This window comes from Aulostomus chinensis, chromosome 7 (genome assembly GCF_037954235.1).
Source record: "Aulostomus chinensis isolate RoL2024-O1b breed Wild chromosome 7, RoL_Achi_v1.0, whole genome shotgun sequence".
Lineage (NCBI taxonomy): Eukaryota > Metazoa > Chordata > Actinopteri > Syngnathiformes > Aulostomidae > Aulostomus > Aulostomus chinensis.
In genome coordinates, this window is record NC_141326.1 from 11,128,678 (window position 1) to 11,152,673 (window position 23,996).

Consider the following 23,996-nt stretch of genomic DNA (forward strand, 5'->3'; position numbering starts at 1 on the left):
TTAAGAAAATCAATATTTCATGCTATTGTATTATTGTCTCATTGTAAAAAATATCATAATATTTGCAATATCAATATTTTGTCCAATCCTAACTCAATATCTATACCATCCATCCATTTTCTTCCACTTATTCCTGTTAAGGGTTGCGGGGGGGGGGGGGGGGGGGGGACTGGAGCCTATCCCAACAGAGGCGGGGTTCACCCTGGACAGGTCACCAGTCCATCACAGGGTCAACACATAGAGACAGACAACCATTCACACTCACAGTCACACCTACGGTCAATTTAGAGTATCAATCAGCCTCGTCCCCTCTTGATGTCTTTGGACTGTGGGAGGAAGCTGGAGTACCAGAGAGAACCCACACAGGAACAGGGAGAACATGCAGACTCCACACAGAAAGATCCCATGTTTGAGCCGGGACTCGAACCCGGAACCTTCTTGCTGTGAGGCAACACTGCATCTATACCATACCTACAATATATTTCTAGTTGGGTTGCACTTGGTGCAGGAGCTTCTCCCAACATCAGTAGTAACTGGCAGTACCGTGGACACACAGATGTTTTTGGTGATGTAAATAAACTCACGCACAAATTATCCATATTAGAACCACAGAGCGTCCTTCTTCCCATCCTCCCTACGTCCCACCTGCCACCCCCGCTGTGCTCACTGGAAATATATAAAACAAGTTATCATTTTTTAAAAAAAACCAGAACAAAGCATGAACTAAATGATTCAAGGAAGTGAAGTAAGAAAATGTAAACTTTATTGCAACTTTTTCATTCTAAGTTCTCTGATTTACAGAAGAGAAAAACACTTGTAATGGCACAGTCATTGTAATATATACATTGCTGATACTGCAATAATCCAGGCACTTGTGTTGTCCAGATATAAGAGAGGCAAATTAAGGCAACAGGTTTGCTCAGTCTGTAGAGGAATAACAATGCATTTCCTGACCATACTGCAGCATCCATTAACAGCATGAGGAAAGGAACTAGAAAAGCCCCTCAGGTGAATGGCTCGCTTGGGAAAATCACAGTTTGTCTGTTGTACATTCGGCTTTAGGCGAGTTTAAGACATCGATGTGTTCACAACATACTACGTTGCACTAAGACATTTGGTGATTGGATAAGCTTCGGTAGACCTGAGTGTTGATACAGTAAACTTGCTAGTTACAGTCAATTTAGTGGTAACGCCTTCACTGAGTCTGTATCATCACTGCTGATGAGTTAAGATGTGAAGAACAAATCAAAAACAAGTACAAGCAAATCCAAAGATCAACTAAAGCAGTGTGTCATGGTGCAAAGGTGGGCTCATTTTAAATTTACTATTGCTTGGAGCACTGAGTCCAAACTGAATATGACTGAAGCAAGCAATGAAAGTGGGTGTGATTACATGGAGGAGAGCAGGTGAAATGAAGAGGGCAGAAATTGGTGTTATATTTTTACAAACTCTTTACCTCATGCTGACCTATTGAAATCCTCCACATTTGTGGCAATACACTTGTTTTGTTACCATGAGTCAAAGGAATGCACAAACTTTTTTGTGAACTGTGCTTACTGTCCCGCTCTCCTCTGTGTGAGCATGAAAGAGCCAAGATCCAACTGATTGCTAGTTAGCATAGCACAATGAATGGAAGTGGGTGGGAAGTATTAGCATCCAGTACATCTGTCACAATTCACCAAAGAGCATTTCATTTAAAACAGTCTTTGCCTACGATATTATATCTAGGGTTGAATAGAATGATTTTTTTGTTGTGATTTTAGAGACAGATATGTAGTTGGAACTACTTTCCTGACTGGGTGCAGTGATATGACGCAGCACCTCAATGCAACTTCAGCCAAGACTAAAAGAGCAACTGCAGCTACAATTGATGGCCAACTTTGTAAGAGGATGATTATTTTTGGGCAAGATCCTGAACTTTATCTGTTTAATGACTTTTGAAGGAGGTATGCTAACAATTCCCCCCACATATAATTCATTGTGCTGAGCTAACTAGCACTCCACTGGTCTGTGGTCTCAGCTCCTTCATGCACATACACAGGAAATAAGGGCATCTATCTTCTTGTCTGGCTCTGGTGAGGATGACAAATTAGCACATCTCCCAAAAAGTTGTTGTGTTCCTTTAAGGCCAAAACACATAGCTACCATCTTACATGTGTTTTAATGGAGCAATTCCATTGTTTTGGATCGCTGAATCATGAAACATTAAAGCATTTCGAAGCATGTCAAATTGCACTGACATCTCAACTCTGAACTGGTTTTGATTTCGGAGTGGCAAAGGAGGACCCAGTTAAAGGAGGACCCAGTTAACGGAGAACCCGGCGCTTGTGCTTGTGCCCACAGCTGTTCCTACAGTTGCAGTGTCTGGTTGTGTGGCGTGGGTATTTCTAATCTGATGCCTGTGGTGTCAAACGACAAGAATCACTTATCGCTTGCTATGTGTTTGGGCCTTTAGATGAGTAAATCGACACCACTCGTATATGTCGTGTGAAATAACACAAACAATGACACGAAAGCTTTCTAAACTCCATTCTCAGTGAGAGTCGTATTGATCTCTCCAACTGAATCAGAGAATTAATGATCCGTATTTCCTGGTGTCATTAATAAGGCTTTCTTTAGAAAGAAAATATCAACATAATATTAGGTAGCGTAAGTAAAAATGAGCAGCCCATTAAAAGAGCCTACTACGACAGGTTAGTAAGAAGGTGAATTCTAACAACTCCAGTACAGGCAGAGACACAAAGACAGTAACTTGGCCTCAAGTTAATCCGGCCTACAGTACGATGGGACATTCAACAGAGTGGTACGTTGATAAATTAAGTTCATCTATTCTAAGATTAAGTGCTAAGGGGTGATACACTGGTGTGTCTGATAACTGTAAAACAGCGAACAACATGAGGCACATTCATAAAACGTCAGCCTTCTGGCTTGATTGGTTCAAGTAAAAGCCTCTTCGACGAGTGAGGAAGATGTACGACATGGCGGCGCACCAGCCTCCGTACCACCGAGCTCTCACCGAGCTCATTCCCCCTCGATGAAGGCCTCTCAAACAGCTTCATTTGTCCTTCTATATCTTCATTTGGTCTTCTTGAGAGAATCAGATTCATTTAAGCAAACAAGGGGCTTGCTTTGTTCCTCCTTATCAAGAGAGCCAGCAGCAACTACAAATTTAAAGACTGTAGAAATGCAGTATGTAAACGCGGGGATTTCTCCCCATCTTACATACAAAAAAAAGCAGAACAGATCAAAAAGTCCAGAAACAAATCAGCCAAGAGTAAAAACTGATTTACACTTTTTTTAAAAAAGGAAGAAAAAAAATTACAACTCATTTAGAACTGTAAAGTGCAAGTATAAAAAAATCTTTCTACATATTGTCTCAAGACAATTCCTTGAGACAGGGTCAATGGTCTTTAGTGGAAAAGTGCAAGTTGAGAACAGCACGAGTATTAAAAAAAAGAATTTGATTGAAAACAGTAACAGGATAAGTCAGGTGACTTTTTGAATCAGTCATATGACTCAGCTTCTCCGTAAGAACACGCCCACCTCCTCTAAGGGCACAGGGTAGTCCTGTAGGAACGTCCCCCCGTCGAACACCTGAGCGTTCCGGCTGTCCTGCCACTGGAAGCCCCCGTCAGGTAAATAAATATCCCTCCGCACTTGCCCCTTCTCCAACACTGGTGCAACCAGGACCTGAAACCGTGCACAAACACACACACACACACACACACACACACACACACACACACAAATCCCGTTAGTAATGGTTAGATTTTACACCAGCATACAATAACAGAAGGAACTCGTCACCTCGTCTCCAATGAGGAACTGGTCATCAATAGTGAAGGTCATGGGGTCATCTGGGCTGAGCCACCACATCGGCCGGTAGACAGGGCTTCCTGTCACCTGCCACTCTTCTGCATACTTCTCTATCAGCGGGACCACGTCACTCTGGTGCCTCGCTATGTAGAGCCGAGTCAGGTTGAGCACCTATGGTTTGCCATCAGAGAGAACATTATCAGACATTCATCAAGAACCACTCATGTCTTTTATTAAAATCCAGCCAAATGTAATTGATGATTCATGAAATCCAGAGAAACTGGAGAAACTAAAACCAACACAAAAAAAGTCATTTCCTAAACTAAATGATCTGCCACAAGGATTTTAAGACTAGCATGGACGGCGATGTCTGCTAAAGACATTTGTGCCACCTCTACACGCAGAAAGAACTTAAGAGCATCTCATTGTTGATTTAGTGGTTTTAACACTTTCCAAGTCGTTCTCCTGTCTCCCGCTGCTCAAATTACTTCAGCATTCCTTGAAGGGTCACATCCTCTCCAATGTCCCATGACAAAAACAAAAGTTGACCGCATCTATAAAAAATGTATTTTTATGAGATGGGGTTGAGACCATTTGTAGGAATGAGCTTGAAGTCTGGCCTCAGGATAGAGAGGATCGTTCTCTAATTGAGAAGCCAGGCATGTGTGTGGGTTTGAGGTTTCTTGATTCCATTGTGGTCGCTGCTGTGACCTGTCTATGACTCACTGAAGCCTTGCACACATTGAAATAAAGGTGTGCTACACTTACACTACCGTAAAATACTCATAAATCAGACATAGCTAAAACTTCTTCTCAGACTCTGAGTTTATGAATCGAAGGCCATGCAAGAGACCAAAATGGAAACACTGCGGCTGTCAAGTGTCTAGCTGTCCAAAAGGCCTATTTTTATCTTTGTCACGCAACACGAGTCACAACCAATATATTTTGCTGCTTCAGTCCTCTCCCAAGTGAAAAAAGGTAGTTCCTCTCTGTCACACTTGTCAGTTACCCGTGGAAAATCTTAATTGCCACAATAAAGTATTTTTCCAGGAGTTGTCCTCAAATTCATTATCATTCCTGGTGAAGTGTCTCTTGAGAAAGTGAGCGAGCCATAAATGTGAAGTAGGGATTGTAATTCAGAACAGATGGACTCGAAACCACAGGTGATGTCAGGAGGGGGCGAGCGATCGCTCTGATTGAGGCGAGGGAGGGGGGGGGGCACTGTCGCCCTCTCGAGAAACATCAAGTGCTTGTGTGTTCAGCAACCTGAACCGCGCTCCACACTTGTCAACAGTATTGCTATCGGTTATCGGACCCTCTGAGACGATAGGCCTTGTTTTCCTGCCGTGCAAGGTGAGCAGGACATTTCTGATTTCCAGCAGGGAGACACAGGGGGGCTTCTGCTGGAGGGGAGGGAGGCAGACCAACGCTCAGCAGTCCAACACTCAGCAGTCCTCACACCAGCCAGCTCGCTGACATGGTGGGAACTTCTCGGCACTGACCCACGGAGCGGAAGAGAGGCTGCTGGCTCAATAAAGCTCTTTTCATAAGACAGTTTGTGGAAGAAGGAAACACTCCTTAAAGGAATAGTTCACCCAACAATGAAAAATCAGCCTTTATCTAATCCCTGTCATGCTGTTTGAAGGTCAGGTGATGTCTTTTTAGTCCACAAAACATTGCTGCTAATCTTTGCAAGGACAAATTATCATTTATCACTAACTGAGTGAACCTATTATATCATGTTTATCACTTTACACAATTTAGCATGGATTACTCGGCCACAATGACAGCTATCTTAACCTGATGTGGTAGTGGCCATAAATGAAGTGTGTTTTTGGTTTCAGTTTGTGTACCCGGTCTTCTCCGCACACCCATGGTGGCGTGTGGAAGCTGATAACAGGCAGAAAAGCCGCGATCTCCAGCCAACGGATGAACAACTCCTCGTCTGTGACCAGGTCTCCAGACAAAGAGCCACCTAGAAAAAGAGGGACAGAGTAGTGACTCAGTTTACTGCATCATTTTGTCACATAAATGATTTCTCACTGATGAGGAATTTGAGCCGGTATCCTCTGTTTTAGCTCTCTTGTATCTCAGCTTCATAATTCCTCTGTAAGGTCAATAGCTGGCCTGACCCCAGGAGCTCGGCCTGAATCGGGGGTGAACCTGTGGTGCCTTTCATTAGTAGACAGAACACTTACTGATAGCAAAGCTGACAATCACGGCGCCAGCATTGTCGAGACGCATAGCTGTGTTTCGACTATGTGAAGGTCACATTGGTGCAGAATGATTCGGTACCACTGGGTAGTGGCCAACATTATAAGTTCGACTGTTTCCGAAGGTCGGGCACAGATGTTGCAGGGAGCTGACTCAAGCTCATCTCACAGCGAACCTTGTACATCTGTCCTGGACGTGTCCAGTAAAGTGGTTTAGTGTAAGCCATCTGTGAGTCTCCAGCCTGTTTTTCCTTACCATTTTGTCTGGCGAATTCCTTCCTCACACAAAATTCTCCACACTCGCATCCTTATTAAGCTAATCACTGCCAGGTAAATGTCTGCGTTTTACAGTCTCTGAAGCATGCACACCAGAGATTTATGCTGACTGAGACAGCTACTTCCTGTTAGCCTGCTAACTTGACTTGGAAAAGATCATTTAATCTTGCAGCTCTTTTCGACTTCCCAAATGTTATCAAAAGAAATGGATCCAATTCTGTGATGCTCAAAACAATTTATCCATCGTTTGCAGCCACAACATAAACTGTGGAGTAGGCCACAGTCGAGGAAGCAACCTCCAGTTTGCCTTCTGCTAACTTAGATATGGAGGAATAATACAATTGTTTGGCTCATCTACATTTTCCAAATGTTAGCAGACCAAACTAGTCAAATTCTGATCGCGATCAAGTTAATTTGCCAGGGTTGTGTAACCATAAAAAAAATTCCATCTTAAGTTTTACAGCTAAAATGAGCACGGTTGAGTCTAAAGTTGTGTTTCCGTTAAAGGTGTCTGTAGCGGCAATGATCGGCTTTGCTGAAGTCAAGAGTTATCTGTCAGTGATAGGAGGACGTGATGTACTACCTCCAGACAGACCAGTTGTATCAACGAAAACTGGGGCTGTGATGTGAAGTCCACAGACGAAGGCGATTTGTGAATATTCATGGTGACAGCAGTGAGTTAATGATGCGCTACGTCAGAGCTAATATGAAAAAAAGGGGTTTCCATTTCCTGTTTTGCAAATTTACTATATTTTGAACAAGGCGACAACTTTTTTTTGCAAAATTCAGGGACTTTTTCCAGATTCACTGTTTCCGTGACGCTTTTCTAATGCAACAAGTCGAAATGCAGATCAAAATACGATGATGGACTTCTGAAATGAGACGTGTCAACAGGTAGTTTTACAGACTGTCACTGCCAGAGGATGGAGACACAAATACTGCACTATAAGCTTTCAGGAGATCAAGAGCTACTGTTCTTCGACATCTATCAAAGTCTGAATATTGGTTAGATCTAAACCACAGTCGACGTCTATCTCTGGCTGCAGACGTTAATATTCAAGGGAAAAACAGATTATGTGTCAGCCAATTGGAAAGTCAAAGTATTACCGTACATATTTTCCATGAAATATCTCAACAAATTACTGAATCTATTTCGGGGTACAGACAATCAAAAATTGAGCCAAAGGTCTGTAAATGTATGACCGTTATTCTGCCTGTCTGCAGTAGTGACAACTCTTTGGTGTCTCCATATCACACATGGGCAACGTACAGCCCCAGGCCCAGGGACCGTCTCATTAAGACCTGGAGCCTCCTTCTTCGACATCTAAATATTTAGTCGCAAGCGTTGGTTCAACTGCAGCATGTTTGATGTGGCTCCAGAGTATCACAGTCAAAACATCAATTCTCTTTTGTTGACCCAAACAATGTCACAAACTTGTCATTGCAGGTAAAAGAAGAAAAGGTATATTTTAACAAGGCAGTTGACCGTCCAGGAGTTGACATTGAAAGTTAGCTTCATGCTGTCACACAAGCTCGCCAAACAGAGCAAACGAACAAACAAACAAAAGACACAAAACAATTATTCTTTGTCCGATGTTTGGTCCTTTGCTCTTTAAAGTCAGGTCAGTCTAGCCTTTTGTACAAAATTGTTGCCCGCCCTTAAGCTAGAAGGCTACAATGTCAGAACCCATCGACTGAATATTCTGTGAAGGTGATGGCTTCTGATGTAGCCTACAGATGTCAGATAGAAGCAGAGAAGCAAGTTGACTTTAAAAATGTCAGTGATTGAAATGTTACACAACATATAAATGCAGATTCACTAAAAAAAAAACAAAAAACGAAGCTTTGCCTGTTTTGCTTCCCAGATGGTGTTTTTACCTACGGGGATCTTTACCTAAAACCTAAAACCAGATTGGCTCAAGTCCCAAAATCTTGTCCTTGTCCTCTCTCCTCTAGATTCATTTGTAGAAGCTGTTTATAGAGACTAGATACATTTACTTAATTAATCTAAGATCTGTTACTGCAGGAAATTGGAATATACAGTGAAATGAGTCCACCACTATGCTGTTTGTGGTTTTCACATTGAGACAGAACATCTCAGATTGAAGACTACGACAGATCTTCGAGTATGGAACAGCGCGTAATGACCTTTCATGTAGGGAAGTCATGTTTCTGTGGCCACAACATGTCGAGGTGAGAAAAGTGGACCATAAGCTGACTATTACCTACTGCATCAGGAATGAGGAAGTTGTATCCCAGCAGAGTGTGGTGCAACAGGGAGGGAATGATGCCCTTCAGGCCCATCTGGCTCCAGTCAGACTGCAAGGGGGTCATCCTAACAAACAGAGGTTTGTAGCTTGACCTGCGGCACAAACCAATACAGCACAATACAATATAAGTGGTGGAACTATTGGATAGAATTAAAAGTCGCTTGAGAAAACAATCTAAATCCAGAGGATCACTCTCCCTCCAGAGATAACAGCAACTGTTAATCACGCATGGAAACAAGATGGGATATGTGAGAGCTTTACCTCGTCGCTGCTGTCATGATGGTGGTGTCTCCCATCCTGGTCGCCAGATCGGCTAGAAGGCTGATATATTTGTCTCCACCCAGATCCTGCGGTGGCCGCAGGGCCTGCTCCTCAAATGGATTCCCCTCGCCCCCCTCAAGCACGATGTACTCCATCCCCAAATGGGCCTGTAAGGAGCCAACTCTGTCCAGGAACCAGCTCACAGCTCCTGGGTTGGTGACGTTCAGCTTTACACAGAATCTCCCTCGCCACTGACTCATCACCGGGATCTGTTGGATGGAAGAATGGAAGATGGGAGAATACTGGTATTGGTATCAATACCTGGAAATTGGTCCAAGTACTTTTATCTTGTACTTTCTCTATAATAACAATAAAATAATTTTAGTTACAAAAAAACATTAAATTCAAACTTCTCAATTTTGCTGCAGGTCTTAGAGAGTATGACTGAGACTGCTTTTGCTCACCATTGTCCTGACTGGGAGTTGGTGTGGAACAAATGGCCCCAGGAACTAGGAAACTTTGGATGAACTACCGTACCTTTGTTTCCACCGCACAAATTCTTTAAGGAACTTTATTTTTTTATTTTATCTTCACAAAAATTTCCACCTTAGATGTAGTAGTTTCTGAAATTCCAGGAACTATGGGGTCGGTTAGAAAAGAGGATTAACATATACCTCACTCTCTCTCCCACCCAGATATGCCCCTCGGTACCAGAATGTGACATGAGTTTATAACACACCATCTTTGATCGTACGTGGGTAATTCATTCGATTAAAAGTACCTAAACGCCCAACTGAACCACATCACTACGTCAGAAGCCTCTTAACAACATGCTTGAGGGGAGAGTCAACACAGCTAAGGAGGGGAAGATGAGTATTCAGGTCTCACCAGCTGTCCCTGAGGTGATGACGGGAGACTGAGCCAGTAGGCCTCGGTGCCGTCCTTGAGGGAGGTGTGGAACTGCGTGGTGTCCACGCCCAGGAAAGGGGACAAGGTGATGGAAATGTTAAGAAGCTTGACAAGCGGGAGGTCCCTGGTCAGTCTCTTGGACATCCCCCTTTTCCTGCTGTTGAGGTAATCATGGTCCTATAGAGAGAGACGGTCAGATAGACTATTGGAGGAAATCAGAATATAAAATTTAGACACCAGCATCATTTCATGATCAGCATCTGCCTGGGTTACACTAGTAACCATTAAATATGGCGCATTAAAAAAACATGTATTTGACATGTTAATCTCGGTGTTTGCACTGCAAACCTGCAGGGGTGACAATCTGACCTCTGTCAGACTCATTTAACATGCATTCCATAATCCTTTGGAATGTGCAAGTCAAAGAAAGATTTCCAATTACATAACTAACAAAAGGTGGCCATAAGATGGGAAACTGCTCTGGGAAGCAAAGGTAGATTAGAACATATTATGCAATTGTTTAGTAGGTTTTTTTTTTCTTCTAATTGTATTAATTCTGTATTTTTTTCCACCTTTCTTTTTGATAAATTGAATATAAAATGCAGCTCGCTGACTAACGTTGCAAGGAGTCCCAGTTGGAAGCATGGCAAAATGATTAATAACCCAATTTTTTTTCCAAAGCCTGCAAAGCCTTTCAAATAATAACTTTTTGCATAAACTACTATGGAAACTAGAAGAGAAAGGTCACAGTGTGACTGATAATTTATGAATCCTTGTAAAACCGGAGTGAAAGAGAGGCCTATGTTTTATAGACGGACATTGTTGCCAGTCACACTTCTGCAGAGCCGCACACTTGGTGGACAACTTTAAGCTTCGTAAGTTTCCACTGTACACTTGGCTGATGACTGAGAGGAACTGGGCCATGTAGAGCCAGCGAAACTGGTGTTTTAGATCTTTGACGTTCCAGAAAACCTTTTTGTGGATTGTGAGTAAAGGAAACTCTGGTTCACCAAATGGCATCCATCAGCTGACAGCTGCCCTCTTTTCATCCATTCACACCTTCTGAACTGCTAATGAGAACATAAACGTATGTAGTGAGATGGCTGAACCCAAACCCTCTGATAGACTCATGTGAAACTCTCGGATCAGGTCGGATCAGAACACCAGGCTGGTATTAGTATCACCTGCTCAAGTTAGTTGTTGGCTAAGACCCCTTCAGACCTCATATATCCAGCTGACTGCTGTCTCACAACACTGACAACAACCTGAGATCTGTTAGCAGTGACTGCTCCTCTTCTCTCAGCTGTATTTTGGTTGTAGCGGAAGATCACCTGGTATTGGTGGTCTTGTTTCTCCAAAGAGCCAAACAACATTCAAGGAAAATATTTGGACGCTTGTAAAACCATGACCAAAATCACTGGCATCGGGAAGATGGTACATTTCCTTTTGGACCAAATTTTCAGCCCAGTTAAGGAGATTCTGTGATTGGTTCCTATCCTTGGCTTAAACTGTGAGGCTGAATTTCACCAGGTTTGGTGAAAGGGTAAAGCACAGCCACAGTTTAAGGCAAATCTATTCAACATAATGAAAAATTGCATTTATGTACGGTTTTGCTGCCGTCTTTAGTCCCCAGGCGCATGGTGAAGCCACATCGTCTTGGTAGAGGAATGTCCTCTAGATTCTAATGCTGTACACGCTCAGCATGAACACCGCATCAGAACAGGAGAATGTGTGACGTAAGCAAGACATCCAGTACAATAGATTACTTTGTGTAAGGCAAGATAACTAACATTTATAATCTCAGTGGACAGCTAGTGACCCCCCACGAGCACATTTTGCAACATGGGTTCACAGCCCTAACTATCTTTTTTCCATGTTGTAACACTTCAGTGAACCTCTCCTCCCTACTTTGTTCTCTGCCTGGAAATCCCCTTACGGAAACACTTTCATCTCTATCCCTGACCAGTTCTGAGCCTTTGACCGGTGAACCCTCAGCAGGTTGAAAAGGATTACAGCTACATGCCACCAGAACCGACTGAAGGAAAGATCCGACGTAGACACGTGTAGGGAGAGTTCTTCTAGTCAGACTCCAGATAGGAAGTTTTACAGATACAAACATTTAGGGAAGCAGTGCCAGGTCTCATGAAATCACTGCTCTTCAAAGAGAAAGAAAACAAAAATGTGAATAAAACATATTTGGTCTCAATATAGAGATGAAAAGTTTAAAAAAGACCTATGAATTTGGTTTGTGTGTCCTATTTAAACCTTATAAGGGATCTTGAAAACTGTGAACTTGTGTTCCAAAAATATTGGTAGGTGTCTTTATTTCTTGTAAGGGAGCATTTAGCTTGAAATATACGATGTAAAAAAAAAAAAAAGAGGCCTGCAATGGAGCGATCGATTTATGCCATTGGTGTGATGGTGGCACATGTGGGGGGGGGGGGGGGGGGGGGGGGCAGCGACCTGCTCTCCATTACGTTGCTCTCAAAAAAATATGTTAGAGCTCAAATCTCCAGTCCAACACTTTTAATATTTTTTTGCTTCAACTCTCCACATTTTCTAAGAATGACCAACGGTCCATGGTCCATCCATGTTTGACCTGTTCTGGTCGAGGTTTAACACACGCGTGTGATTCTTTGGTTCAAAGAAATTCAGTTTGCCAAAGCTGATGGACACTGCATGTGCAGGCAGCGAGTAGCACGCACCATTTCAGAGAGGAGGTTGGTGGAATGTTCATTGAGGCTGACGACTCCCTCCCCCAGCTGGTGTCTCCTCAGACGATTGGAGAAGGTTCTCAGCTCCCTCTCCACCTTCGGCCCTGAGTCCATGTTGGCGAGTAGCTTCCAGAATGGCAGCCTGTGGGACATTTTTAAGTCAGCGCTCATTAATAGAATATTGACGTATGGAGATAAAAATAATACCTAATCCCTTCTGATCAATTAAAGTGAACTGACCACAGTGCCTTCATGTTGGGCAGCTCTCTGCTCTGCTGGGAGAGCTGTTGCACCGCTTCCAGGTGAGCAGATTTCACACTGTGGGCCACACACACCGTGTACTGCAGAGGGAGACGCTCCATACTGGGCAGTGACTGCAGGCAGAACTGCTCCCCGCTGTCCACCCCCAGCTGCAGGGGAATATCAGGAGATATCAGCACTGCAACACCTGCATGGTAGAAAACAGACAAGAGAGGCTACAGACTTTAGTTCAACCTGCTAAACAAACATTTTAAAGTGCTACTTCATCCAAAAACGTATTGAACTTTTCAAGTACTAACAAATCTTGAGCTCACAATGCCATTTTTAGAGCCAGCTGCGTATATTTAGCTTGAAGCTAATGGTGCCACATGGCCAACAACTATAAATGACAGCACAAAAAAGCTGAATGGCTGACTCTTCTGCATTCGTGAGTCACTAGGAGGTGATGCAAAGTTGGAAAAAAACAACTTTACCAGCAAAACACACTTATTTGTGAGTACTTGAATGGCTATACACACATCATAGGTGAGCAGAGCTTCAACATTCAAGATAGAACCAGAGTTCTTTGTGGTCATTCATGTACCATGGTGTTGACCTTGACGTGAAGTGAAAGAAAGTAGAGACGTCCGTTGCAGATTCCTCCTATATGACATGGTGTAAGTGTGATATCAGACGAGGATGAGCGTGACGGAAGGAGTGTAGGCCATGTCAGCTGATATTGCACCACTCCGATGTGAGAAAAACACTTGCTAGAATGAGATATAGCAGCATGCAATTGGGGGAGTGCTTTTTCCCAGGACCACTGGCAACTTCTGAGAAGGTAGGTGACACTGCAGAGAAGGGTTTGGTAGCCTGAATGTATACTGGACTGTCTGGTTTCATTCATTGGTGTTGAGGCCAATCACTGCGGTGGTCATATATCTCTCCAATCAATACCTTCAGTCGTTTTTTTATCAGCCAACCAGCAAAGACGCAGCCCGCCACAACACTGGTCAGTCCAGCAAAGAAGAGTTCACTTCTACGCCATAGAATAGCTTTCAGAGAGTGTATGATAAGATTATAAGAAGCAGATAATTGTGTCCACAGATGTAGCTGCCCTGCAAGGAATGCCACTTCCCTCTCAGATTACCCCAACCCCCTACCCTCACTGCTTCTCACCCGTCCTGACTCCCACCGACCACCTTTCACTACCTTCCTCTCTGCTGTGCTTTGTGGGTCTTTCCCTTCTCAGATCCACAAAACTATGCCAGTATTGATATGGGTTTTCAGTCCAGACTGTAACGCCGTCCACCCTCATCCCAGATCTGCATAGTCCGCTCATTGGTAGCTAAAATGAGGATGCAGTTTAGGGTACAAGACCACTTTCTAGAGCAGGCAGACAGTCTGAGAACCCAGGCTGAGTGCTTGGCTCACTTCCGCCACCCTCTCTAGTTTCAATGGGCTTACTGTTCTCATGCAGCCAGGGACCAGGAGCAGGCAGGACACTCATGTACCAGTTTATAATCAGATTAATAGTTTCAGAGATCAGTGTTCAAGTCTTGCATAAAGCTTAGTGACCAGCTTTCAACCTTGGGGTAATTCTCACATGTTTGCAACGGATAATGTCAAAGAGATACTGGTAACACCTCAGCTGCCTCTCACAAGGTATTAGGTCGCCTCCAACTGCTGTTATATATCTGTAAATTGCAGGAAAGTTTTGATTTTCATTAGGAAACTTGGTTGTTTATTCGTCTAAAGAAATAACTGAATCTTTTTTTTTTAATGAAGCAAAGACACTATGGAAAATGCACGTTCGTGCTGTACCGTAGAAAATGTAGTTGAATACAAAGTAGGACAGTGAAGAAAATATGAAAGCTTAATGGAAGGATGGAGGTGGAACGCAACCAGTGGAAATAGAGACAACCAGACAACACCAGACACCGAGTAGCCTTGTAGAAGGATGTGCAGATACAGCATGGTGCACTGTGTTTACTAAAGTGCACACGAGGTGGAAAGTGGAAGCACGACTTATTGGGTCATGTTTAATTTTTATTGGAAATGACACGACAGGGCCACAAGAAGTTTATTCTTGTTTAGAGCAAAATGCAGATGGGAATATGAAATAATGGTCTGTTTATGCAGCTCTTGCCTTGGTGCGTTTATTTCACGGGGGAGCGATTCTTATTGAGCCGGACACACACGTCTTTGACTGAAAAGTGTCCCTAGATGCAGATTGAAGAGAGGAGCAGGAACCTATTAGTTATTTAAAGAAAGTGAAACAGGTTTAAAGCCTTGAGTTACATCCAAGGTGGGGTGCCCCAAGAGTTAAAGGGGAAGCAAAGGGAGGCCCTATTTTTAGAACAATTCCTTACACACTCCAGCTTCCTCTGAATATTTTCCACTCGCCCTCAAAAGAAAATTATACAGTTGACGGACCGTCTCCGCTCACCTTCAGAGCAGCAGGTAGGTGAAGGCAAAAACGAAGCTTGTTGGTCACATTTGAATATTTTGACATTCACGTCTCAACTTTCCAGCAACGCTATCTTTACCGGAGACTTCCGAGAAACACAGAGGAGGATCAATAGGACCGCAAATGTTCTGCTGAAGGGTCAAGAAGGTTTCAATGTGGCGTCACAACCCTCCAGGACTTCTGTGCACCAGATGGGCTGCACCCTGTTACCTGTCATGTTATTTATGACACCTGCACACGCCAAGAGACCTAACTGGGATTATAAAATATGCCTTCTAACACTAACCGTGCGCTTGTGTGTGCATGTGCGGGTGTTCAGGCATGTATTTCCTTAACAATGGAAACTTTGCTCTTATGCCCAACCTCAAGAAATTGATGGCCACATAACTTGGATCTTACCACAGTTGTAAATTTCCAATCCCACTTGTTGAAAAAATAATGACACACTTAAGAAAACTTTCTCTGCTCTGCTCCAATCATCAATCAGATTTAATGTTTCAAGTGTGAGACAATTCGTATAAAGTGTGTCTGACTATCAAAAGATCAGAGGGAATGTAAATACTTCCAGTAATATAACATTCCTTTCTTTGAGTTTGGGCTCATCGGATGAGGTCGCCATATTGTTAAAGGAGCTGTGGAGTTGTGTTTTCTGTCAGCATCATGACTCGATTTGGTTGTCAGATCTTACACTTGGTTCACCGACACTGGTTTTGTGTTATAAATATGTAATACAATAAAATACACCCGAGATTCAATATAAAGGGATTTTTTTCTTCTTTCGCTTGCTCACTTGTTCTGGATGGAAAGAATTTGGGGTATTAAACATGTTCATGGGATGATTTTCATTGTTTTCTGATTCAGGAGCTGAGTTGGATAAGTGAGCCATTCTGTCAAGGGTTGACCAGGAGAGTATCTGAGGAGTTCAGACATACGCCACAGTGATCGCGCCTGGAATAAAAGAAAATTAAAATTAAAAATTAAAAAAAAAACAACACAGCTAGAATTACTAGCAGGGGGGCACTGAATTAGCTGAAAAGCTACATGGAAAAGAGTTCGAACAGACAACCATCTACCCAAATTACATCTCAAATCAAATGAAATCAAATCACATCAAATCAAATGTATTTATTCAAATGGAAAGAAAGAAAAATCCATTATAACATAAATAACTGCTCCATGTTTGGAAGGATGGGAGAAGAAGGGTGATAAAAAAGAAGCATATCTACTAATTTTTAAAATGGAAAATTATAATATCATATCATATCATATCATATCATATCATATTAGTATAATTGCACCTCCTGTTCCAAGTCAAGCTATTACAGTTAATTTCTCTTGTATGTGTTCAATAAATTATTTTCAATTTTTTTTAAACTTCTTTAATGATTTACGCAATTTTTCACATTATAGAGGATCAAAATCCTTGTGATTAATTTTATTTGTGGACAAAAAAACCATATCATTTTTGTTCAAGGGCGCTTTTAAAAGCCACTGAACAGAGTAAACTGATACGTCTGTCTGATGAAAATTCACTCAGTTCGAACTAACTAACTCAACAAAGATTATGATGTTTGTAAATAAACACGATCGGAAATGAGCTGCGGAGGAAAGTAATTTCTGGAAGTGATTTTAGAACAAAACCTCCAGAAATAGAAAAGAGATTTTGAGCCTCGTACGTGGTTGAGCCACGAGGGCAGTAAATAAGGCTGCTTTTATTGTCACACGCTGAGGTTCAGGGATCCAGGCCAAATTTTTGACTAATAATTTTAAAAGGTACAATAAATAACTACAAAAAAAGAGGATATAACTGAAAAGGACAATATTTTTAATACCAATTTTTACAACAAAGCCACCTGGATGGGGACGGGGGGTAAACGTGGCTGAAAGCTGCAACACCGGTGTTTCCAACTGATGCCTCTGCACCAAATCTTTGCAACTCCAAAATTAAAAGTACATCTGTTTGCTTGTAACATTTAGTTTCTTTAAAAGCTTTTTACTTCCAGCAAGTCAAACAGAGCTGGTGAGTGACACACTGATGAGAGTCAAAGGGAAGCCAGGCAACTTGAGGATTGAGGCAAAACTATCAATTTTTTTAGACACATTTAGTCTTTTGTGGTTATTTTTTTAACACTGTTTTCATTAAAAGTCTCAAGACTCAAAATGATTATTAATTATCTGGGAAAGAAAACTCGAAACCCACGAGGGTTACGTAACTTTTCTCCCTGTCGGTCTGTTCAGCTGGGATGGTTCCCACTGAGAGACCAAACAACAAACCAGCAGAGGCAATAAAGCATCCTGTCCTTGGATCCCACACGGAAAGATTGAGTCAGATATCGATATAAAAAAATTTTAAAAATAGATGAAAAGATAAATTTCAGATTCAAATCTCTGACATGCACTTGCCAAACTTGGAAAAAGCAGATACGAAGAGGCAGCTGATACTTTTACTGTATCCAGATTGAGTGCAAAGAAGTTAGGAAGGTGATGATTGTATTGTTTGAACATCCAACAGAGGCTGAAGGCCTCCAGCTCTCTCAGAAAGGTGGTGAAACCTTTTGATGTATTTACAAGTCCAACTTTTGAGTCAGTCTTCCTCCGATGTCAAAGAAACAGTTATCACACTTCCACTAGAATTGAGAACGTTGGTTTTCTCCTCATTTACGATGCAGGCAGGATTGTCATGCAGGCAATAGAAACTCTACTCATAAAACTTATTGTGCAGGGTAGGAAAAAAAGATGAGAAAATGTTGACTTATTGTGTTGGGATGAAATGACGATCTGATTGATGAAATAAAATCAAATATCTGTGTGTGTGTGTGTGTGTGTGAGTGTGGAAGTGCAATGTTTCCCATTTATTTATTCTGCTTACAAAGTTGCTTATTCTAAACAGTCTTTTTTTTTATTATTATCATTATTTTTTCTATTAAACATAATCCAGTGTTCTTTTCCTGCTTATTTTTATTGGAGTGTTTTAGAATGAGGAACTGCCAACCACTTAAGAAGTTTAGCGGGTGCAAAAGTCACCATTGTGATAAAAAAAAAAAACGCTTCTAAAATCAAAGCCTTTTTTTTAATTCATCGTAATGCTTGATTCTTCTTCATACGTTGATAAATTAATAAATTGTCGATGTGACTTCCATTAGAGTAATATGTGAACATAAAACCTAAAATTTTCTCTCAAATTCAGACGTAGGAATATAACAATGACGACATCGGCGTGAAATAAACCGAACGTACGTGTCCTTGTGTGTTTCATTAAAAAGACAAGTCGTTTCCTACGAAGCTTTCATGACTTCATCCCATATAACTATTCATTTGCAAAGTGAAGCACTGCTTCTGCTTACAATCTGCTACTCAAATATCACGTAAATTGCATCATCGGAGGCTACAGTTCATTACATGTAGGAATAAAGTTTTGTGAGGACGTCGGTTGTATTTTAAGGCAGGACCCAGCTTCAGTGACATCTAATCTGCTTTCAGTAGCCTCGCTGTGTTCGTATGGATGAAGACAGGTGGGGCTATCACAAGTTCTTACAGTTGGCAACACTATCAGATATCACTCTCTTCTCTCCTGATTCACCCCCCCCCCCCCGACACTCTTTGTCCCCTGTTCTTCGTTCTCTTTTCCGTCTTTATTTTGGTCGGTCACTCTGTCATCGGGCTCGCTCTTTAACTGATCCCCAAGAGTCCTTTTAGCTTGATGGTGTCAGTCACAGCTCCATATTCCCCTACACATTTTCATAGAATACCTTTTAACTCGCGACGACAGGTCTGGAGTTCATTATACGGCTCACATGTTGGGCAGAAATATGGCTGATGGTCAGCGATACTGATTAGCAGCATTAGCGCTCGCATGCGTCGGCAGGTTTGGTAGTGCGCATGATGGTAGTGCTGGGAAACAAAACTACAACAAATAGCATCATTAGCAAGCATTAAAAGAGGGCACGTATTAAACATGATCCATCAAAGCAGCCTCTCTTCTCCCTGTAACAAGCAGCGCTGTCACAGCTAAAATCTGTGGACACTTAAGAGTGAACAGCTGGAGTTCATTGACCGAAACAGCGTCTCCTCTCACAAAAAACACTTTAAAGGTAAAATGACATGTGTAGCTATCCTGAAACACTTAACAAAAAGGCCCTTACACACTCGAGAGCACACAGAGAACGCTGACCTCCGCCGAGGAGGCTGTATGAACACAGTAGCATCGAAGTCCATCCACACATTTTCTTTCAAAATGCCAAAAATACGTTTTCCAGAACCAATCCAGAATATAATCTATACCATCTCCAGGAGCCTCCTATATGATCTCTCTAATTAAAACACATGTCCTCACTGAAGCCATCAGCTTTTCTGTCCATATCGACCTTTACACTGAGGAGAAGTTCCCGGACCACAGATCCAGAACGCGAGCAGGATGATTTCCAGAAGCTGAAATCTTCTTCGTTCAACCATTTCTCAAGGACTCAAGGAATTTGAATCTGGCTATATCCTGCGAAGACCGATTTTTAGGATCCAGGATCTACAATTTGATTCCGACCACCTTTAAAAGTTCAGTTCAGTGATCAAATTACCTCCACAGCAGGAGAAATAATATTTAGAGTGCAATGAAAGACATAGAGACATATCTAGGCAATTTTTTGATGCTGTCTTTATTTTATTTTATTTTTTTACAAACTGTGAGTAATTTCTTTTTCTGACAAAAGTGATTTGATGAAAGCACTAACGCAGCTGCACTCGCTCCCACCGTGGTCCTGTCGACCAGCACCGCTGCTTTCCGACTGTCACAACTGAACCACATCCTTTTCATCACGGCTGCATTCATTCTGGGTCACTATTACATCTGACTGTTTTCACAAATATATGATTAGAATATATAATAACCAACTGATGGCATGAAAAATCTCCATTCAGGCGATAAAGACTTTACGTTTTCCCATGTGGGTCGGTACTAATACCAGACACATCTGTGCAGGGAATTCAAAATCAATAAAACAAAACAAAAACAAAACAAAATGACTCCCATTTACAATAATTCAGTTTTTCTTTCAGTAAAAAAAAGAAACCTTGAACTTTCAAACAAGGCATCATGTTAAATATACCTTTAATGCTCCAATAGGCATGGTTGTCATTGCAGACTTTTCTATGTTTGGAGCTATGTACAGTATGTGTCTATGAGTGGTTACCTGGCAACATTCAAACAGTTGTTCTCGTCGGGATCTCACCTCATCCGTGTTTTTTTTTTCTCTTTGCAAAGCTAAACAGAGAAACAAAGGCTTACGGGGTCCCGATAATTACTGCCGTCCTCTCACAAGGTGGAAAAGGGAATTAAGGCATGTGACCCCCTTGTTAAGCCCGCCACTGTGTTACATAACATCCCAAAATGTGTGTGAGTGTGCATGTGTGTTTCTGTCAGTATGTGAATGAATGTGTGTGAGGCTGGTGCTAACCATTAATGAAGTCATGACTGATGGTTGGTGGATGTTGCATCCTCCGCTTTCATCTAATCGTCTACCTGGCATGCAATTCATCTTTACGCTTAAACTTTCACACACACACACACACACACACACACATGCACAGGATTACAGGATAAAATGCATTACAGTGTGCAATGACATTACATTTATCTTTTATGTTGAGCTGAACGTAAGCACGATTAGTTAGGAACCAACGCAGCTCTAGAGCCCAAAGTCCCTAAGGTTAATGCAATACCACATGCACACGCACACACACACACGCACACACACACACACACACACACACACACACACACACACACACACACACACAACACGCGCTCCTCATCAGTCACATTAACCATTCACATCCGCCTGCAGACCCTACCACCCCCTTTGCCCCAGGATAAAATCTAACACCCCCAAAATAACCTGGTGAGTTATAAGAGTCAGCAGGGCCCTCATCCAACCTGCCCTTTTAATAGAAACAAAAGGCAATTAGCTCATTGTCTGTAAGAGTTAATTCAAGATGCTAAAGGTGGTCTGCTCCCCTTTGTAGTTTAATCTCTAAATTAATAAACCCAGATGCCACAGACTGGATTGGGTTTCAGTCTATTTGTGGGCCAGTTTCCTATCCTGTGGTGTGTGTGGGTGTGTGTTTTTGAGGTGCTCATACCAGTTTTCTACACTGAAACACAAACAAACATCATGAGCTGGGGGGTGGGGGAGGGTGGGGGGATAGGAAAACACGACATCCACAGGGCTTCCCTCATGCCCTGGGATTCTCACCACACTTTGTATACCCTGCTGATGTGGGCTCAGATTTCCCCCAAGCCTTCACCAATGGCAGCAGAGGAAAAGTAGTCCCTGTTGTTGCAGCAGGCTGAGGCGAGAAGACGAACTACAGCCAATCTTACCTGATGAGCCCAGGAAGTAACGCTCAAGAGCCGAGCCGAAACCGGAAGGATTGTCCTTCAGATCACTGACAACGAAGGGCTGCATGGTGGCGTTCTGGTTGTTGATGGGCCACGTCTGCCCACGGACACCGGCGCCGCCGTACCATGACACATTAGTCATGGAGAAGCAGTCCTGGTCGGACAGAACAAGGCATGAGGGCACATGAATGCAAATACAGGCTGACATTTGAACACATGTGATGTTTGCATCATGTGATTGTATTGCAAGCAGTCACATGATGCACCTAATGGCTGATATTTTAGCTATGAGATTCCTTCATAGACGATGTGCGCAGTGATATGTAATGGCTGGTACATGAGACTGTGTCAGAAAGTATCGCACGCAAGAAAATTTGACAGCATTTTCTTGGGGAAAGTGTGTGTGTGTGTGTGTGTGTGTGTGTGTGTGTGTTGGGGGGGGGGGCAAAAGCAGGTGCTTTCATGTCAGCAAATTTGAGTACAGGTGGCAAGTGGTCACCTGGCAAGGATTTTGGAAACAAGACAAATACACTTTAGTCTGGTAAAGATTATTCACTCCACATGACACTGGGGCCAGTAATATTCCAGTGAGGAGAGATTACCCCCCCCCCCCCCCACACACACACACACACACAAATATCTGAATGAGAATTAAACTGGGGGGAAAGTACAGTTAGTACTGTTCATGCAAAACAAACAAAACCACAACAACACAACAACCATGACGAAGCAGATTTAAAATGTTTCCCTTTCAGCACAGTTAAATGGAGGAGTGCAAACATGGAAAGGGATGAGGGAATCGCGCAAACTATTTTTTGCGTGTAACATCATGCCAACTTCGATGAGTCACTCAAGCGTCATGTTTGTGTTTTGTTACTTGCACTTTATCGGATGTCATCATTTAGAAAACAAATTTCAAGTCAGCAAAGATTGCGCGTAAAGTTGCAGCATTCAAAAGCACAAGCCGACTAATTTAGTCACGACGCACACGCTGCTCCAATGGGTGTTGATTCACAAACGAGGAATATAAATCAACAATTTCAACAATTTTCCATAAACACGTGATATCTGATATCTCACACGCTTGATTAAAAAAACGCTTAATAGCTTGTTATATTTCAAAAGTGGCCACATTTGAATAAAATATATATTAATTTGTGCACCGCTGCAGTGCACTCTCTCTCCCTCTCTCTCTCTCTCTCTCTCTCTCTCTCACACACACACACACACACACAGACACACGCTCACACACACACGATAACAACTGTTTGAAAGTTTAAGGAAAACGTGCAAAAGTGGGTGAAATGTTCCATTTCAAAAAGTGTGTTTGACTCAAAAAAAAAAAACAAAAAACAACAACCCTACCTTGAGCTCCACATGACAGTGCACCGGCGTCCAAGTCATACTGTAGCACTCCGTCTCCGTCTCCTCATTCACCTCCAGCGAGATCTTCACCTCCGCTACCGAGTCCCACGTATAACAGAACTCGGTTTTATTTAGCCAGCACAGGTTCCTCACGAAGGGAACCTCGAGGTCGGGGTTCCCCACGTCCCCGACGTCAATCTCCACATAGGTCTTGTCCTCCGTTAAGGTTTGTATGACCAACGAGTGGGTTCTTCTCTCCCAGATGAGTCCACTAAAAGTACCCTTGAGGATCCAGTTCTTGTTGGGCTGGTCCACCACTTGCCAGTAAATGATCCCAATGGTCATTACAAAGAAGACGGCCACCCCGAGACAGGCGATAGCTCCTTTCCAGGTCTCGTTCATCTCCTTCAATCCCGTGTCCCATGTTACCTCTGGGATGGGGCTAGGGTTCCTATTTCGAGCGTGAGGCATGTTGTTTTTCAGATCAGCAAAGAATCAAATACAAAAAAAAAATAGTTGCAGAAATCTTTGACGCCCCAAATCTCTGTTGCTTCATCATGCCATGGTGTTTCCAGAGAGGCTCCAATGTAAACCAGCCTGCTCTTTATCTTAACACCGTTTCTGCTCCTGGTGTTTTTTGCGCAATTGTGCCAGCAACAGAGACCTGTCATGTGAAGAAAGCTGCGAGAATAAAAAAACAGCATGAATGAATAATGGACTTACCACATACTGCTGCTGTTTGAAAAGGCTCGATTTTGCAATTTGCATTGGCTGCAGCAAGCTCGTGAGCAGCCCCAAGCTGAGTTTGGCAGCAATGCCTACGAATAGCTCCTAAGACGCTGTCTTGCTTGCCCTGCACTTTCTGACGTAACGCCGGACTGTTTCTTCGGATGAAAGGTAGAGAGAGGGAAATGGGGGATCAGGAGGGTTTGGCAGAGTCTTGGAGCTACCCGTCGGGGCGAAGAGGCCACAGACAGCCTGGAAGGGAGCGATCCCCATGCGTGCTCGCAAACTCTCCGTGCGCTCTGCGTGCGTAAAGACGGTGGAGACTTGGTGGATCGTTCGGTCAGA

At 42.7% G+C, this 23,996-nt stretch overlaps 1 protein-coding gene across 2 annotated transcripts; it reads right to left on the minus strand.

Annotated features, from left to right (window-relative positions):
• Positions 1-741: 741 nt before the first annotated feature.
• Positions 742-23,996, minus strand: LOC147258504 (SITS-binding protein). 2 transcript variants are annotated; one of them, XM_086208382.1, is made up of 11 exons: positions 23,649-23,747; positions 22,926-23,376; positions 21,543-21,714; positions 12,700-12,907; positions 12,451-12,601; positions 9,725-9,922; positions 8,837-9,105; positions 8,531-8,667; positions 5,670-5,791; positions 3,808-3,987; positions 742-3,690 (listed from the first exon to the last, which is right to left on the minus strand). In XM_086208382.1, exons 1-11 carry the CDS (start codon positions 23,651-23,653, stop codon positions 3,517-3,519), a joined length of 2,067 nt encoding a protein of 688 aa, XP_086064508.1. In that variant the 5' UTR covers positions 23,654-23,747; the 3' UTR covers positions 742-3,516. The 2 variants fall into 2 exon arrangements, with proteins under 2 accessions (XP_086064508.1, XP_086064509.1); XM_086208383.1 differs by having other exon boundaries at positions 22,926-23,996.